At 43.2% G+C, this 19400-nt stretch overlaps 1 protein-coding gene across 4 annotated transcripts in view; it reads right to left on the bottom strand.

Annotated features, from left to right (window-relative positions):
• Nucleotides 1–15792, bottom strand: part of AP3B2 (adaptor related protein complex 3 subunit beta 2) — an 81978-nt gene extending 66186 nt beyond the window's left edge. For 2 of the 4 annotated variants that reach the window (XM_056572616.1, XM_056572617.1), the window contains exon 1: nucleotides 2569–3518. In XM_056572616.1, coding sequence (XP_056428591.1) covers nucleotides 2569–2789 — 221 coding nt within the window. In that variant the 5' untranslated portion in view covers nucleotides 2790–3518. Of the gene's footprint in view, nucleotides 1–2568; nucleotides 3519–15620 lie in introns of those variants that run through there. The other 2 variants (XM_056572618.1, XM_056572619.1) reach the window with 2 other exon arrangements.
• Nucleotides 15793–19400: the final 3608 nt, after the last annotated feature.

Genomic DNA, 19400 nt, shown 5'->3' with positions numbered 1-19400 from the left:
CTTCTGTTATGCATAGCTCACATCCTAACAGATCTGTCTGTGCAGTATCAATAAGAATTTACATAATTTAAAAAAAGATCATTTTAAAGGGGTACTCCCGTGGAAAACTTTTTTTTTTTTTTTTATCAACTAACTTAATCAAGTTAAACAGATTTGTAAATTGTTTCTATTAAAAAATCTTAATCCTTCCAGTACTTTTTAGGGGCTATATACAACAGAAGAAATGCTTTTCTTTTTGGATTTCTCTGATGTCACGACCACAGTGCTCTCTGCTGTCCATTTTTGGAACTGTCCAGAGCAGGAGAAAATCCCCATAGCAAACATATGCTGCTCTGTACAGTTCCTAAAAAAATGGACAGCAGAGGTCAACAGAGAGCACTGTGGTCGTGACATCAGAGAAATCAAAAAAGAAAAGCATTTCCTCTGTAGTATACAGCCCATAAAATGTATTGGAAGGATTATGATTTTTTAATAGAAGTAATTTACAAATCTGTTTAACTTTCTGGCACCAGTTGATTTAAAAAAAAAAAAAAAAAGTTTTCCACAGGAGTACCCCTTTAAAGGGCACCTCTCATCAAATAAACTTTTGATATATTTTAGATTAATGAATGTTGAATAACTTTCCAATAGCATGTTAATGAAAAATATGCTTCTTTCTATTGTATTTTTCCCGATCAGTCCTGTCAGCAAGCATTTCTGACTCATGCTGGAGTCCTAAACACTCAGAGCGGCCAGCCTGCTTTGTTCACAGCCAAACAGGCTGTGAACAAAGCAGACTGGCAGCTCGTAGTGTTTAGGACTCCAGCATGAGTCTGAAATGCTTGCTGCCAAGACTGGTAGGGAGACCCCTAGTGGTCATTTCTTCAAAGTGGAAAATTAAATAGAAAGAAGTATATTTTTTAATAACATGCAATTGTGAAGTTATTCTGCATACATTAATCTATAATATATCAAAAGTTTTTTTGATGAGAGGTACCCTTTAAGTAGAACAGCCGTGCAGGGATGTATCTCCAGACATTTACCCAATGTTTTTAGCTGTTCAGTTATAGGGTGATGTAATACTGTTGAGATTACATTCTGCTAAGTCTGACACTTCTATTGTAGAATGGACATTGACATGCGAGACTTCTCACCACAGAGCTATTTTATAACCCTGCAACTTAGAATGCCCTCCACAAACTGTGCCATCCTGGGACTGTAAGGGAAACTTCCATCATTTTATAGTAAAGATCAGGACACCAGGGCCAATAAGCACCACAGTGATGAACTTGTCTCTATGCATCTATGATTTATATGTGTATTTTTTATCTTGAGATCATTGTATAGACCAGTGATCTCCAACCTGCGGACCTCCAGATGTTGCAAAACTACAACTCCCAGCATGCCCGGACAGCCAACGGCTGTCCGGGCATGCTGGGAGTTGTAGTTTTGCAACATCTGGAGGTCCGCAGGTTGGAGACCTCTGGTATGGACTTTTTAGACTGTCTGCATATAGATCATAACTTGCAATAGTTGGTGGTGAAGTTTTGATCAGCATTGGTATTGCAAAAATGATGCTCAGTGTACTACCTGCACAATACCCAAATATCATCAGGATGATGATGATGAAAACAATAGTTCTTGAGACTGAATGCTGAGTCTACTCTTCGGTAACAATCTTTGCCTCCTTTCTACCTGATTCTGACAGATCTGGAGAGATTTGCTTTTCATCACTTCTATTTACTTTCCAGCTCACAAGACCCTGGGAACGACATGTCCTGTTCATTGCTGCAAACTGCAACCTGCATTCTCCTACAGTAGACAACGTCTACAAAGTAAGCAAGGGTATGTTTAAAAGTTATAAGCCTACATAAAGTATGTTAAAGGGGTACTCCGCTGGAAAAAAAAATTATTCAACTGGTGCCAGAAAGTTACACAGATTTGTATATTACTTCTATTTAAAAATTTTAATCCTTCCAGTACTTATCAGCTGCTGTATGCTCCACAGGAAGTTCTTTGCTTTTTGAATTGCCTTTCTGCCTGACCACAGTGCTCCTTGCTGATACCTCTGTCCATGTCCGGAACTGTCCAGAGTAGGAGCAAACCTATCCTGCTCTGGACATTTCCTGACATGGACAGAGGTGTCAGCAGAGAGTGCTGTGGTCAGACAGAAAAAGAACTAGACAACTTCCTGTGGAGCCTACAGCAGCTGATAAGTACTGAAAGGATTAAGATTTTTAAATAGAAGTAATTTACAAATCTGTCTAACTTTCTGGCACCAGTTGATTAAAAAAATGTGTTTTCCACCGGAGTATCCCTTTAAGGGTAAATATGGTTAAAGAACAAGACACAATAAAAGATAAGATATTAAGGTACTCTAACCAAATTTCTTATCTAGGTTTATGTTATATTTTTATAAATATGAATGATCCAAGATAATTAACAAAGCATGCTTACAAAATATTTTCTATTTAAAGGCTGCATCATCCAAACCGCATTAAAAATAACATCTTAAGAGCTAATGCAAACTGATCTGTTAAAGAGGTTGTTGTATATATACAGGTACTAGGTACTTGAGAGGCTCCATACCGCACAGGCTGACTTTGGGAGCTGGTTCCGTTGTTTTCCATGCTGGATTCCATTTGTGGAGATTTGAGTAATTTCAGCTCATCTGCTTGTAGTGCATTGTAAAACGTTTGGACTCCTCCGTCTGGTGTCAGAACAGGACTTTTTGCCTCCTCTGATCGGTGGTTCTTTACTAGATTCACAGCTGTCACTGGCAATTGAAAAAGCCTCTGCATGGGCTTCATAACTGGTGGGTGGATGCTGGAGGCCCTTTTAGCCAGAGCCAAAATGTTTAAAGGTATTGGAGAAGTTGCCAAAATGTGCAATATGAATCAAGTCAACATTTAGAGCAATCCCCAGAGGTTTGTACAGGTGTGATCAGCTGTAGGTCCGGGACTAACTCCCGGTCCTGGTCCTGGTCCTTTCAGTAGGATGGAAAGTGCCAAAGCAGTTCTTTTGAGATCTTACAGTAACATCCAATATAATCCATAAGTGACTTGGTATATTTTAGGGGCAAAACCACGGTATAAACGCTTGAAAAAGAACTTAGCCTAATTCTCCATCCACCTGTATGTTGGGAAAGGCACCAAGTATACTGTTCTCCTCAGTACTTAGTGTGACACTCTCTGCCCTGGTCCCATTCATCTGTATACAGTGCACAAGTTCCAGCAGTCTTTATACTCAGGATCAGATTACAAATTCCCCGCCTGTTTTTTCCCCAACAAGCCTCCTCTATGCTCTTTACCTATCTCATTTCATTGCTGTCAGTATGCCTCTTTCAGCTTTGTCCCTTTATTCTCTATTTTGCCTCCTGTCGCCTCTTCTTCCCCTACCATACCTTATTCTCTTACCACTCTGACCTGGTAGTCTTGTTGTTCCCTCTTGCTCTAGCATTTAGTTTCAGGTTTTGCCATATTATATCCTAAACTGTGTTCCGTTCTTTTCTCCTGTTTTACCAGCTGATCCTGTTTCAGTCATTTCCCAGCCACGTTTGCAGGTCATTCCCCTCCTCCAGCTTCTCCCAGCCCTCCCACACATACACACATCTCCGAGAACATGACTCAGCCTAGATGATGTGCGGCACACACTCCCACCTACGGCATCTCCTCCCCATCAATAGTCCAGCTTTCCTTTTATCAATGTTGATGTGGATGAACTCTTTTTTCCCCCCACCTATCTATTTGTGTGGTTGCACGGCATGTCATAAATATCATGCTAGTATATAATATATTTAAAATTACACTTCAGTACACCACTTTGTATGGCTCCCCCGCTGCGCAAAAATCTACCACTTTTTAAACCACTGTGCAAATGTTTTTGTGATTTATTTATTTTTTTAAATAAGAAAAGTCTTACTTCATAAATCAACTATTGCAAATTAAAAAGACAGAAGTGTTCAAGGAAACCACTTTTCAAAAATCATTTAAGATCTAGAGCTGCTAAAAAGTTAAAAATTTTGGGACTTTTCTAAACCAAAAAAAGCCCCCCCCCCCCCTGTACATCTAGCTGATAATGTTACTCCATGTCAAAACTTACTAGATAATAGAAGGGATCCCCAGTTTAAGAACCTCAATTCTTAGCCAGAGATAACATTGGCTACAATGGAAGACCCTTCCTGTTAGTGTCCTACAAGGACCAGTGTTTCCCATCTAGGGTGCCTCAAGCTGTTGCAAAACTACAACTCCCTACATGCCTGGACAGCCAGAACAGAGCAGCAGAATCTCATTGAAACACAGGGCCATCATTAACGTGGGGCAAAAGGGGCAGTTGCCCTGGGCCCTGTCATTCCTAGGGACCCCAAGCAGCTAGCCCTTTAGTCCCAGGCAGGGCCAGCCCTGCGCTGCTGCTCATTGTTCTAAAGCGGCGCCGCGGCCTTTAAAACAGTGAGCCTGTGGCTGGAACTGATTGTGTATTACTTTGCCAGAATATGCAGTACTGTACAATGAGAGACAAGGTGTAATAGCATACAGTAAGTGTAAAGCACCACCTTGTGGCCTGTGTGAATTTATCATGCAGTAACGTTCACATTAGCTAAGTCTGAACATTCTTTAGGTTTTAGTAGGTATCAAAATTCAGGGAAACTGCTGTGTTAGAGATAGGGCAGTCAGAGCTATATCATGTGTCAATACCATCTACAACATCATTTAGTGTATGGCGGACGAGGCAGCTGGGATTTACATAGGCTGATAGAGCCTCAATGGTGGGGAACTGAATTCCCTCTAGTCCAGCAGGACTATTATTGTAGCTTTCTTGTCTGTCAATTTACTGTATATTATGAAATGATAATTCAAGCAATTGCATATATGATGACTTAGGGTAGAATTTATTAACTGGCACGCACCTGCAAAACACATTTTTTTCCCTTTTTTATAAAAAAAAAATGCCCCAAAACTTCAAAAATGCTGCATGCTGTTTTGTTGGTGAAAAACACCACGCTCAGATGTTAGATGAATAGGAACCCACTTGATATTATTTCCTTTGGTGTTTTTCTGTGGTTTTAAGCTCAGTGGCAGTTTTCCCAAATTGCAGCATGTTGAGAAATCTTGGCGTTTCTCGCCCATAGAAGTCTATAGGAGCCAAAAACACCCTAAAAAACACTGCGTTTTAGCATTGCAATTTTTCTGACATCATCACGTGACTCAAATCCTTGACTCACATAATGAAAGAATCACATGACTTGTGATGATAAAGACATAGGGAATAAATGGCAAAGAAAACTCACTATATATATATTTTTTTTAAATATGCCACAAAAACTGCAACTCAGGAGGGCTAAGTGACAGGGTAGTTTTTTTGTGGCAAACTCAGCACTGTAAGGTGTGTATTAGCTCAATTTAATTTCTAATATCTGTGTAATACCTATAAAATAGATTAATGACATTACAGTGATTACTCTAAATATTTTCAAACAATAGGAATAGCTGCAGAAAGTCAGCCTCATTGACTTCAATGGCATTCCGCAGCCGAAGTCCGGAAAAATATAAGACCAGACTTATATTTTTCCGGAAAACAGAATTTCATCAGGGGAATTCCGCATGCAGAAATTCTACTGTGTGAGTGTCTGAATTAACGCTGAATTTTCCGCTGTGTGAGCGCGGCGTTAGGGTCACACGTAGCGTATTTGATGCTGCGTATTTTTACCTTGCATATTTGATGCTGCATATTTCAGTACTAGCAAAATCTATTTGTGTTTAATTAATACTCCCATAGACTTTGCAAGCACAGAAATACACAGCATTAAATATGCAGCGTATAAGTAATGTGTGACCATACCCTTAAAGGGGTACTCACAGCCTAGACATCTTATCCCCTATCCAAAGGATAGGGGATAAGATGTCTGATCGCAGGTGTGCCGCCACTGGGGACCCCGCAATATTGCATGTGGCACCCACCTGTTTCTTGTCCGGAAGCACTGGAGGGTTTGAGTCGCAACCACGGGAACGGAAGTCTGTGACGTCAGGACTCCGCCCCCCGTGTGACGTCACGCCCCGACCCTCCAGCGCTTCCGGACAAGAAACAGGTGGGTGCCGCATGCAATATTGCAGGGGTCCCCAGCGGCGGGACACCCGCAATCAGACATCTTATCCCCTATCCTTTGGATAGGGGATAAGATGTCTAGGGTGGGAGTACCCCTTTAAAGACACAGCCAAGTTTTTGTTAGGGAAATGGAAATCAAGAATCTATTATGTGTGACTGTTGCATCTAAAAATGGAGGAGACTCTTCTAAAATGGCTTCTGGGTCATGTGACTTGTTTTTTCTGTTTGGTTTCGACCAATACTCATATTATTCAAGCTAGTGTTATGAAACTGCTTAAATCGGCACTCTCGTAAAAAAAATTTTTTGCTATTGCACTAAATAAAAAATCTTTATAATGTACTTTGTTTAAAAAAAATTGAAGTTTTCTAGGTTTTACTTGTGTTTAAAACAGCTGCCACTAGGTGTCTCCCTACTTGTCCAGAGCACATTTTCCCCCATTTCTTGCACAGACTTTGGACTCCTGCTGGCCTGGGAGAAGTCCATAATCAGGAAATGCAGTCTGTAGTGCTTTTTATTTACATAGGTTTTTTTTTTTTTTATGGGAAAAGGGGGGTGATTCAAACTTTTATTAGGGAAGGGGTTAAATCACATTTATTAACTATTTTTTTTTACAAATTTTTTTTGCAATGTTATAGCCCCATAGGGGACTATAACATGCAGTACATTAATTGCAGACACTGATCAATGCTATGCCATAGCATTGCATTGATCAGTGTTTTCAGCGCTTGATTGCTCCAGCCTGGATCTCAGGCATGGAGCAATCAAATTGGACAACGAAGAGGCAGGTAGGGACCCTCCTCGTTTCCGTACAGCTGATCGGGACACCGCAGTTTCACGGCGGAGGTCCCGATCAGCCCGACTGAGCTGCCGGGAATGCTTTTTTTTTTTACTTTAGACGCGGCGATCATCTTTGGTCACTACGTCTAAAGGGTTAGCCATGGGTCCTGGCTACCATTAGCCGCCGGGACCAACCCAATATGATGTGGAGTCACCCCGTGACCCTGCGTTATATCACGGGAGCGGGTGAGAGTGAGGGGAAAGGTATGATATAGAGCTTTTTAAAGCTCGGAAATTTTTTTTAAGGGCAGGAGGATAGTTAGGAGTATGGTTTGATGACAGGTACTACTTAAAGGGTAACTCTCCTTAAAACTAATTTTTGCTATTGCACTCTTTATGGTAAATAAATAATATTTCTAATATACTTTTTTTTTTATGACATTTTCTATGTTTTATTTGTGCTTAAAAAAGCTCAAGAACACATTTTCCCCCATCTCATACAGACTTTGAACCGAAGCCCAAACACAGGAAGTGCAGCCTGGAGTGCTGAGGGGGTGTGTCCAACCAACAGCATATGGCAGTTAAGTGTGAGAGAAGCTATGATTGGTTGAGGCTGGACACACACCCCTCAGCACTCCAGGCTGCACTTCCTGTGTTTGGACTTAGGTCCAAAGTCTGTGTATTAGATGGGGGGGGGGGGGAAATGTTCTCTTGAGCTTTATTAAGCACAAATAAAACATAGAAAACTTCTTTTTTTTTTTTTAACAAAGTATATTAGAAATATTTTTTATTTACCATAAGGAGTGCAATAGCAAAAAAATATTTAATGAGAGTGCCCATTTAACAAAATAGGTATGTTTAAAATTGCCCTATTCTGACCCCTATAATTTTCTTAGTTTTCTGTATATGGGGCTGTATCATGGCTCATTTTTTGCACCATCATCTGTAGTTTTTATCAGTATCCCTTTTGTGTATATGAGACCTTTTGATCAACCCCCGCAATCATGTTACAGGTGGTCTGATGATTCCCACAAAGCGCCACTAAGGCTAGGTTCACACTACAGAATTTCCGCCTGCAATCCCACTTTGAAATTAAAATGTATAGTATAGTGAATGGGTTTCCGTTCACAAATTCACACTTCGGAATTTGTGAACGGAAAATCCGCTTGAAAATTTCCGCCTGAAGAATGGCGTTGCTCATTCTTCAGGTGGAAATACTGACGGAACACACTGCAGTCTATTGGAGTCTACTGGCCGCACTCGGAATCTCCGGGCGGAAATTTTCTGCCCGGAGATTCCGGAGTGTGAACCTAGCCTAATGCTTTAGATGCTGTGAATTCAGTTGCAGGTAATGGGTCCAACAACAGGTAAATGACTCAAAACACACTACTAAAAACACCATGAAAGATAAAAACATTCTAACAAAAAGTTACTTTGAAGTAGGGATCGACCGATTATCGGTATGGCCGATATTATCGGCCGATAATCACGATTTTGGGCATTATTGGTATCGGCAATTACCTTGCTGATAATGCCCCGCCCCCCGCACCGCGAAAGCCCCCCGACCTGCCGCACCGCGACCACCCCCCTGCACTGCGTCGCACCCCCCATCGTAGTGGTGGGCGGTATACTGGTATGAACCGGATACCGTTTTTTTTTCTCCCACGGTATGGATTTTTGCCCATACCGCTATACCGGTCGGGCCCCTCCCCCACCCTCCGAGTCAATAAAAAAAATTTAACTTACCCGTAATGGGGGTGGTCCGGGCCATCCATCCTTCCTGTAGTGTCCGGCGGCATTCTGGGTGGAGGGTGAACCGGTCCGGGCTGTCCTTCTCCGGGGGTCCTCTTCTCCACTCCGGGCAAGCTCCGGCCTAGTACGCTGCATAGACGCTGCTACGCCATGACGTCAGGTGCATCGCTGCGCACGGGTGTCACTGCGCAGCGGCGTCTATGCTGCGTTACTAGGCCGGAGCCTGCCCGGAGTGGAGAAGAGGACCCCCGGAGAAGAAGGACTGCCCGAACCGGTTCACCCTCCACCCGGAATGCCGCCGGACACTACAGGAAGGATGGATGGCCCGGCCCACCCTGACAGGTAGGGGGAGAGAAGCGGGTGGCGGCGGCGGCCTATGGCACCGCAAAAGCCACTGCAGTGCATTGATTTAAAGCGCCCGCTTTAAATCAATGATCTGCAGCGGTGTTGCGGGGGGGATAAATAGCCGATAACTTATACCGGAATATCGGTATAAGTTAGCGGCTATCGACCCTAACCTCCACCAATTATCGGTATCGGCCCTAAAAAAACGATATCGGACGATCCCTACTTTGAAGTATCCTTCTATGAGCACTGAATCCTATTGAACTGTGGAAGAAGCTGGACCATGCAGTCTGGAGTGACACCCTTCAAACCTGAGACGGCTGGGAGTAGTTTGCGTGAGGAGGAGTGGGCCAAGATACCTGTAGACAAGTGCAGAAGTCTCATTATGGCTATGTTCACACAGCCAAATTTATGTGGCGGAAACATTTCAGGAAATCCCAATTCTGGTGTCCACAGAAAGTCTTTTCTTTCTGTCTATTCAGAGCGGTCCTAGCGTTTGCAAGAACATTAAAATGTGCGGAATGTCTTTCTGTGTTTTCCGAGTGGATATTTCGCACATTGCCGTTGGCTGTCCGGGCATGCTGGGAGTTGTAGTTTTGCAACATCTGGAGGTCCGCAGGTTGGAGACCACTGCTTTAGTGCTTACCTTTCCTGAACCTGTGTGGCCATGTCCAATGCTGGCTCAACGGAGGGTGAAGGTTCCTTAGAGACAACTATGTCGCAGGATAGTATTGAGCAGCCCTGGAGGCGTCGCTGCTTTCATAAAAAAAATGTTTAATGTATTTTGACGCCTTTACATTTTCTGACATTGGTAAGTGTGTTTTCCATGTGCAAAATTCCTTGGTGGGGATTTGCGCCCAAAAAACGGGATTTGTGCCAAAATTGCGCCAAAGATCGATTGGCGCAAATGATGAATTACTGACTAAAGTTGAAATCACAAACATGACCGTGTGATTTTGAGAAAGTTGTAAAAATGACAGTGGAGAAGATGCGCCAAACTTTGGCGCAAAAAGACACTGCGCCAAAGTATTGCGCCAAAGTTAGGTGAAAAAAAAACACATAAATCCTTTGATAAATATTACTATTACTATTACTTATGTCAGTTTTGGGTTATTTAAAGGAGCATTGTGTGTTTTTTAAGTAAATTTGCTGTGACACAGTGGAGCAGTTGATCTATTGCAATATTTATCAATAACTCAAAGCATTTTGAAACAAATATACCTTAGCAAGGTTTCATTTTGCAACAGTTACACAATTTCTCTGACTATAAGACTCCATACACAACAAAATGTCTTGAAGGAAAGTCAGTACTTGCATCCACGGCATCACTCCTGCCAACCAGCGCCCCATTATTTAGGGTCAAGAACCTTGAAAAATTTGTCTGCAGAAGGGTGACTCTTCCTTTTAGAGTTTGTCATTTATACAATGGGACCAATTTCCTGGTGGCACAGGGGAAGTTACTATGGCGTTTCTTTAAAACCCTTGTAGTTTATTGTAGGTGATCATAAAAGAGCAAAAATGACCTCGCAAATGGCGCTGCTGGTTCCGTGGAGCTGTAGGAATAAACCAAAATCCAAGGTGGAATATTGTAAAAGCTTGTGGATTTTATTGCAAATGAATAAAAGCAATAAAAGCAATAAAAGAGCGATACAAGTTAAGATTACGCGTTTCGGGGGAGCCACCCCCTTCTTCAGATCAGTATGCAGACTATACAAACAGAGATTCTATAAATACTGGAAAAAAGGGCGCCAGGTACATTAGGGGGCGGAGTTATGCAAATTACATACATGTGAAACAATAGGAAAAACCACAGAAACCGAATGTAATCAAAGAATGTCCATCTTATATAGGTAACAGTGGGGACCAAATGTTATTAGACAGGGAATTCAGTGTGTGGCTCAAAGATGAGGCTGCCGATGTCTGGCAGTATCAGGCCACACATCCGGAACGCAGATGTAAACATCCGGGGTCCAGATGTGAGTCAGAACAGCTTATTTAAATCAATTTAATCATTTCCAGATATCCTCTTCCATCCCCCTGCAGTTCTCGCCAGCTTACACAGAGCTACACACTGTTAGATGCAGCGCACGGAGCTGTCAGCATACCACTGACAGCTCTCCGTGATCACTGCTTCCTGATTGGCCGCACTAGCCACGTGACGCACACACCTTAGCAACGCGTCCGTGGCAACTCCCCCTGACGCGCGCCCTCGCATTACACATCGCAGCCGCTGTCAGAGCTGTTCTGACTCACATCTGGACCCCGGATGTTTACATCTGCGGTCCGGATGTGTGGCCTGATACTGCCAGACATCGGCAGCCTCATCTTTGAGCCACACACTGAATTCCCTGTCTAATAACATTTGGTCCCCACTGTTACCTATATAAGATGGACATTCTTTGATTACATTCGGTTTCTGTGGTTTTTTCTATTGTTTCCTATTGTTTTTCCTATTATTCCTAATGTACCTGGTGCCCTTTTTTCCAGTATTGATAGAATCTCTGTTTGTATAGTCTGCATACTGATCTGAAGAAGGGGGTAGCTCCCCCGAAACGCGTAATCTTAACTTGTATCGCTCTTTTATTGCTTTTATTGGTTTTATTCATTTGCAATAAAATCCACAAGCTTTTACAATATTCCATCTTGGATTTTGGTTTATTCCTACATCTCCACGGAACCAGCAGAACCATTTGCGAGGTCATTTTTGCTCTTTTATGATCAAGTACTCTCTCCAGGAGACGGTTTTTACCTCACCTGTTACCTCAGGCTCAGCAGCGGTTCCGGCTATTTTGTAACCTGTGCATTGGGTTGATATGCAAGTTTAATACTTGCTCTAAGGTGAGCAGTTACTACCTAAGGAGCCTGCAGGCCCCGCACCTACTTCCCTTCCTTTTCCCTCAACCACCTAACGGTATCACACGAGGCGCCCTCTATGGTCTCTTTTTTTTCTCCCCATACAGGTTTTGTAGTTTATTGTGTCTTTCTTTCAGAGGACACTTTGTTTGGCTAGCATGTGCCATGTGTAAGAACCAAGCATTGTCTTAAAACAAGTCTCCATTACCATGGTTTCTCTTTAATGAGAATTGGTTTCCCCACACACATACACAATGGGGGAGATTTATCAAAACCTGTACAGAGGAAGAGTGGTGCAGTTGCCCATAGCAACCAATCAGATTGCATCTTTCATTTTCCACAGGCCTCTTTAGAGGCCTGTGGAAAATGAAAGAAGCAATCTGATTGGTTGCTATGGGCAACTGCACCACTCTTCCTCTGCAAAGGTTTTGATAAATCTCCCCCAATATCTCTATAGTAGCACATGTATATAAAGTAAATGTAATGCTGAAACAATAGGGATTTTAGAATATTTGCTTGTTTGTGGGTAACAGGTTTGTGTAAACCCCTTTTAGATAGGAAGACAGCATGATGACTGGTCAAGTATGTACATGTAAATCAATGCGCAACACTTCCATTGTCGTTGGCATCACACACCTATACAGTATACAAAGGGAGATGTGCTGCCGAAAACCAGCAATTTTTAGTGCTACATAAAACTAGTGCTACATTGCCTGTTTTCGCCTGATCACAGGGCAACAATTGTGCCATAAGGGGTACTAAGTTTATCTTATCTATCTTTGCTATGGATGCAATCTGTAAGAAGTCATGTAAGGCCTCGATCACATTGCCTTCGGACTCTGCTATTCGGAGTTCCGTCGGCAATTCGGACAAAAGGACAGGAGTTTTGCGGAGAAAAAAAATAGTTCAAGTACTTTTTTTTTCACGTCTAAAATCCTGTAAAATTATCGGGTCACCGACAGAACTCATGCAAGTGAATGGGGTTCATCATGACCCGGTAGACGCAGTTTTCATCCAACCCATTTCAGGGTCCGATCAGTTAAAAAAAAAAAAAGCAGATTGGACCCTTAATGGGTCAGATGCAAACGGCCATGTGAACTTAGCCTTACTTATATACAACTTATATACAGGCTGACAGCAGTATTCTTCAATGAGATTACTGACAGGATATCCAGAAAAACATCTGCCTAATGATCACTACATTATCATTTATATATATATATATATATATATATATATATATATATATATATATATATATAAATAACCAAGAAGCAGCGATTACATGCACTCACCGCATACAATGTGTCACCCAGTCCTGGAGGCTGAAGTCACCGGGAGTTGTCCATGGACCTGACCGAAGTGCTCGGAGGCAACGCCAGCGTATATATATATATATATATATATATATATATATATACAGGAGCATAATAAGTAATTATATAGTCCCACTCTTATATGAAGATCTCTTCTGACTGCGGGAGATCCAGCCACTGGGACCCACCGTGATCTCCTGCACAGCGCCCCGGCTCTCCCCATGAACAGAGCTGTGTCGACCACAGCATGAAGCTAAGGAAGATACAGCGTTCGTTGACCACAGCTTCCTGTGGGGGTTGACAGTCACCTTGCATGGAGCAGAGATCGCTTCATGCATGAGGAGATCTGGGCACTGGGCAGTAGATTGCGCGGCATCCCAGCGTTTGGACCCCCTGAGATCAAACACGTTCCCCCCTATCCTTTGGAATAGGGATAAATTGTCCTACACCACAATACTCCTTTAAAGGGGATATCCAGGAAAAAACTTTTTTTATATATCCACTGGCTCCAGAAAGTTAAACAGATTTGTAAATTACTTCTGTTAAAAAAATCTTAATCCTTTCAGTACTTATGAGCTGCTGAAGTTGAGTTGTTCTTTTCTGTCTAAGTGCTCTCTGATGATACGTGTCTCGGGAACTGTCCAGAGTAGAAGCAAATCCCCATAGCAAACCTCTTCTACTCTGTGCAGTTCCCGAGACAAGCAGAGATGTCAGCAGAGAGCATTGTTGCAAGACAGAAAACAACAACTCAACTTCAGCAGCTGATAATTATTGAAAGGATTAAGATTTTTTTAATAGAAGTCATTTACAAATTTGTTGAACTTTATTTAAAAAAAAGTTTATTCCTGGAATACCCCTTTAACCTCCTTTGTTTGGCCTCCAAGTGATTCGGTCCCCTTTTACTCCCCCCTTCCTTTATCCTCAGTGATCAATACGTGCAATTCTGCTCTTGGTGGATGTCGGCCCTACGGCAATTGTCAACCCTGGTAGATGCCCCCGTGCTCATTTACCTCCAGTTCTAAAAACATCCTAGGACCATTTAACATATTATTTGAATAATATCATTGGTTGTTTTTGATATTATTATTATGTTTACACTTTTTTAATCTCCAATCTTTGGGATTGGTGAAATACCTGCTCAACCACGACATGCCGCACTCACCGGACTAAGAATCCTGCCCAGGCATATGGTCTTATTTGTAGTTGGATGTGACACTTTATGGGTCACATGTCCATAAGCACGAAAATGTGTTTACCGTATTTCACACAGTTGTCTTGTAAATGACCCATGGAGGAGTTGGCAGGAGGCAGATGGTACCATTTGGCTAACACATTGGGCCTGCATCCCCTGGTAGCTCTTAAAGGGGTATTCCAGGAAAAAACAATTTTTTTTTCATATCAACTGGCTCCAGAAAGTTAAACAGATTTGTAAATTACTTCTATTAAAAAAATCTTAATCCTTTCAATAATTATCAGCTGCTGAAGTTGAGTTGTTGTTTTGTGCCTGGCAACAGTGCTCTATGCTGACATCTCTGCTTGTCTTGGGAACTGCACAGAGTAGAAGAGGTTTGCTATGGGGATTTGCTTCTAAACTGGGCGGTTCCCGAGACACGTGTCATCAGAGAGCACTTAGACAGAAAAGAACAACTCAACTTCAGCAGCTCATAAGTACTGAAAGGATTAAGATTTTTTAATAGAAGTCATTTACAAATCTGTTTAACTTTCTGGAGCCAGTTGAGATATATACATATATATATATATATATATATATATATATATATATAAATTCCTGGATAACCCCTTTAATGTAATACAATCGATTGGATACGTTGTATATACAAATAACAGCAAGTGCTTTTATAACGTGTCCGCCCTGAAAGTGTTTCCCAACCTGTAGCTCTATAGCTGTTGCAAAACTACAACTCCCAGCATGCCCCAACAGTCAAAGGCAGGTTGTAGTTTTGAAACATCTGGGATACACAACCTATGTGGTTCTGTGAGCGCTCAGGGGCCACAATATAGATTTATGGGTTCAGTGACACATCCATAGACTGGAATGTAAATGTAACTTTCTTTACCACAGTGTTTCCCAACCAGGGTGCCTCCTGCTGTTGCAAAACTACAACTCCCAGCACGCCCAGACAGCCGAAGGCTGTCTGGGCGTGCTGGGAGTTGTAGTTTTGCAACAGCAGGAGGCACCCTGGTTGGGAAATACTTACACAGTATCCAATAGTGAAGCAGACATGATCCAAGCGTTATCTCTATATGCAGCCGCATTGTGGGTGACACCTTTGTGCCATCTGTAGGCCCGAGCCCTGCTATGTATGGAGCCCACCCTCCGGGGAGAAGAGAAGACCATCCCCCTCTATCCTCCCAGCAGCATCACTAGCCCAGTACAAGCCACCATTGTATGTGTGAGCGCTATGAGCCCTCCCTGTAGTGTTCTCATCCATTATACAGGGTCACATAGTGCCCGCTGCCCCCCCACGTGATACCTCTTGTAGTCGCTGCTGAAGATGCCCCCGCTGGCCGGGTCCTGGCCATATTCGGGCTCGCCCAGGCTGCCCCCCTTCTCCTCGCTGTACCCCGGACTGGCGGACATGGCTCAGCACTGTGTTCGCGGACAGCGCCTGGCAGTATACCCCGCTGCTGACGTCACCAGAGGAGGCGAACCTTTACAAATCTCTCCCCCCCCCCCCCCCCCCCGCCACCTTGAGTTAACCCCGTCAGTGCCGCTCCTCTATACAGCTTCACTTCACCTCACAGAGCACTTCCTGTGTTATCATGGACCATCAGAAACCTGTATAGGATGCAAAAGAGGTGATGCCTGGCTCGTAGCTGTGATTCATGGTGACATGTAGTGTTACTGACAGGACAGCTCCATTTCTCCACAGTGTCATCTATAACCACCCTCTACATGTAGAGACCAGCATCACAGGAGCTTCTTCTATGAGGAAATGCTTTTTATTATATACAGTGATCCCTCAACTTACAATGGCCTCAACATACAACAGTTTCAACATACAATGGTCTATTCTGGACCATTGTAACTTGAAACCAGACTCAACATACATTGCTATGGAATCTACAAAACATGTCAATGGCTGGAAGAACCGACCAATCAGAATGGATATTTCACTGGTAAAACCCCTGTATTACTGAAGCGTATGCACTGACTGGTGTCTGTTAGTGCCCCTACAGTACAGGGAGGTATTACATGTTCTTTACTCTTTACCTGTGCCACAGTTAGCTGCTCCTTTGGGCATCAGGTAAGGGCGGCTCCATTTTCCTTTTTTTTAGGACATTGCGTGTTCTGTACAGGGCCCTGAAGAAGCTTCTGTCCTCTACATAGACCAGTGTTTCCCAAAGAGTGTGCCTCCAGCTGTTGCAAAACTACAAATCCCAGCATGCCTGGACATGCCCTGGTTGGGAAACACTGAAATAGACAGTGATTTACAGCTCCCATCAGATCTTTATTGCTTTTATATGTAAGGATTTGCATTATCTACATTAGTTATCTACTTATTTATCTTTAATCCTCACTTTTTCCTATTTTTGGATGACATTTTGGTGGCTTCAGAACCAATTACCAGGTTTCCATAGAGTTATGGTCTCAACATACAATGGTTTCAACATACAATGGTCGTCCCAGAACCAATTAATATTGTAACTTGAGGGACTACTGTACAGGGCTGTGGCTCTGCCTATAGGCAAAATAGGCAGCCGCCTTGAGCGCCCTCTTGATGGGGGGCACCGCTCTGCCTGCCACAAGAAAGTTAGACAACCTGCATCCGAACCACTCACTCAGCCTGCAGAATGAGGAGGAGGTTTGTTACAGTGTGTCACCCCAGTAGTAAGGATATTACATGAGGAGGAGGTTTGTTACAGTGTGTCACCCCAGTAGTAAGTTAATAACATGAGGATGTGGTTTGTTACAGTGTGTCACCCCAGTAGTAAGATTACATGAGGAGGTAGTTTGTTATAGTGTGTCACCCCAATAGTAAGGAGATTACCATGAGGAGGGGGTTTGTTACAGTGTGTCACCCCAGTAGTAAGGGGATTACATGAAGAGGAGGTTTGTTACAGTGTGTCACCCCAGTAGTAAGGAGATTACATGAGGAGGATGTTTGTTACAGTGTGTCACCCCAGTAGTAAGGAGATTACATGAGGAGGATGTTTGTTACAGTGTGTCACCCCAGTAGTAAGGAGATTACATGAGGAGGAGGTTTGTTACAGTGTGTCACCCCAGTAGTAAGGAGATTACCATGAGGAGGGGGTTTGTTACAGTGTGTCACCCCAGTAGTAAGGAGATTACATGAGGAGGAGGTTTGTTACAGTGTGTCACCCCAGTAGTAAGGAGATTACATGAGGAGGATGTTTGTTACAGTGTGTCACCCCAGTAGTAAGGAGATTACATGAGGAGGAGGTTTTGTACAGTGTGTCACCCCAGTAGTAAGGAGATTACATGAGGAGGAGGTTTGTTACAGTGTGTCACCCCAGTTGTAAGGAGATTACATGAGGAGGGAGTTTTTTACAGTGTGTCACCCCAGTAGTAAGGAGATTCCATGAGGAGGGGGTTTGTTACAGTGTGTCACCCCAGTAGTGGGGTTGGGCATGTCAAAGGGCAGGCCAATGGGTGGAGTCAAGGGGGAGGCAAAATTAGCTTTTGCCTAGGGTGGCAAAAATCCTTGTACCAGGCCTGATTATATATCATGCTTCCTAATTTCCTAGATCAGTTGTGGAACTCCAGGGTTTTGCCAAACTACAACTCCTAGCATGCCCGGACAGCCAATGGAGGTCCACAGTTTGAAGAGCACTGTCTTAGATGGTCAAAAAAGGGACACAAGTAATAATATTTCTGGAAAGAAAAACTTCTGCCAGACATTCCATCCACTAAGACCCCTCAGAATCCACCAAAAGAATTGACAGAATTTTAATTACCTGGCCAAATGTTTCCGGTCTAGAAATTCGGCCATATGCTCGGCGCAGCAGAATCCCTTTGAAAACAATAGGATTCTGCAGCAACAACATTTTCAAGCAGAATTTTTCCGTCGCATTCCGCTTGGAAATTCGGCCGTGTGAACAAGGCCTTATGGTTCCTTGTGAAAGATCCATATTTTTTTTAGCTATACAGTGGGGCAAAAAAGTATTTAGTCATCCACCAACTGTGCTTAAAGTTTGGTTCCCCCGCTCTGCCCACCCAGTCCAAGCAGAGCAGGGGAACTGTGATGTGAAAGGTGGCGGTGGAGGTCCCTTACCAGGCAGCAATCGGGGGGCGGCGATCCTGCTGACTGATTTTTGCCAGTGAGTTGGTGCCTAGCAACATCTGCAGGGTGACAGTTTGGAGACCACTATGCAGTGGTCTCTAAACTGTAGCCCTCCAGATGTTGCAAAACTGCAACTTCCAGCATGCCCAGACAGCTGTTTGGGCATGCTAGGATTCGTAATTTTGCAAGATTTAGAGGGGTACAGTTTGGAGATCACTGTGCAGTGGTCTCTAAACTGTGGCCCCCTAGATCTTGCAAAAACTAAAACTCCCAGCATGCCCACACAGCAGTTTGCTGTCTGGGCATGCTGGGATTTGTAGTTTTGCAACAGTAGGTGGGCTACAGTTTGGAGATCACTGTGCGGTTGTCTCTAAACCGTTACCCTCTAAATCTTGCAAAATTACAACTCCCAGCATGGACGAACAGCAAACGGCTGTCTTGGCATGCTGGGAGTTGTAATTGCATGCCTCCAGCTGTTTCATAACTACAACTCCCAGCATGCCATTCGGCGATCAGTACATGCTGGAAGTTGTAGTTTTGCAACAGCTAGAGGCACATTGATCGGAAAATACTGAGTTAGGTAACAAAACCAAACTCAAGGTTCTCCAACCAGTTTTCCTCCAGCTGTTGCAAAAGTAAAACTCCCAGCATGCACAGTCTGTCAGTGCATGCTGGGAGTTGTAAGTTGTAGTTTTGCAACAGCTGTAGGTTTGCCCCCCCCCCCCCCCCCCCCCCATGTGAATGTACAGGGTATACAGTGCCTTGTGTAAGTATTCGGCCCCCTTGAACTTTTTGACCTTTTGCCACATTTCAGGCTTCAAACATAAAGATAGAAAACTGTAAGTGGGACACAATCATGAAGTGGAACGAAATTTATTGGATATTTCAAACTTTTTTAACAAATAAAAAACGGAAAAATTGTTAATACTTTGTAGCGCCACCTTTTGCTGCGATTACAGCTTTAAGTCACTTGGGGTATGTCTCTATCAGTTTTGCACATCGAGCGAC

This window comes from Hyla sarda, chromosome 4 (genome assembly GCF_029499605.1).
Source record: "Hyla sarda isolate aHylSar1 chromosome 4, aHylSar1.hap1, whole genome shotgun sequence".
Taxonomy (NCBI): Eukaryota; Metazoa; Chordata; class Amphibia; order Anura; family Hylidae; genus Hyla; species Hyla sarda.
The sequence above is the reverse complement of the archived record's forward strand: the minus strand, read 5'-3'. Positions and strand labels throughout refer to the sequence as shown.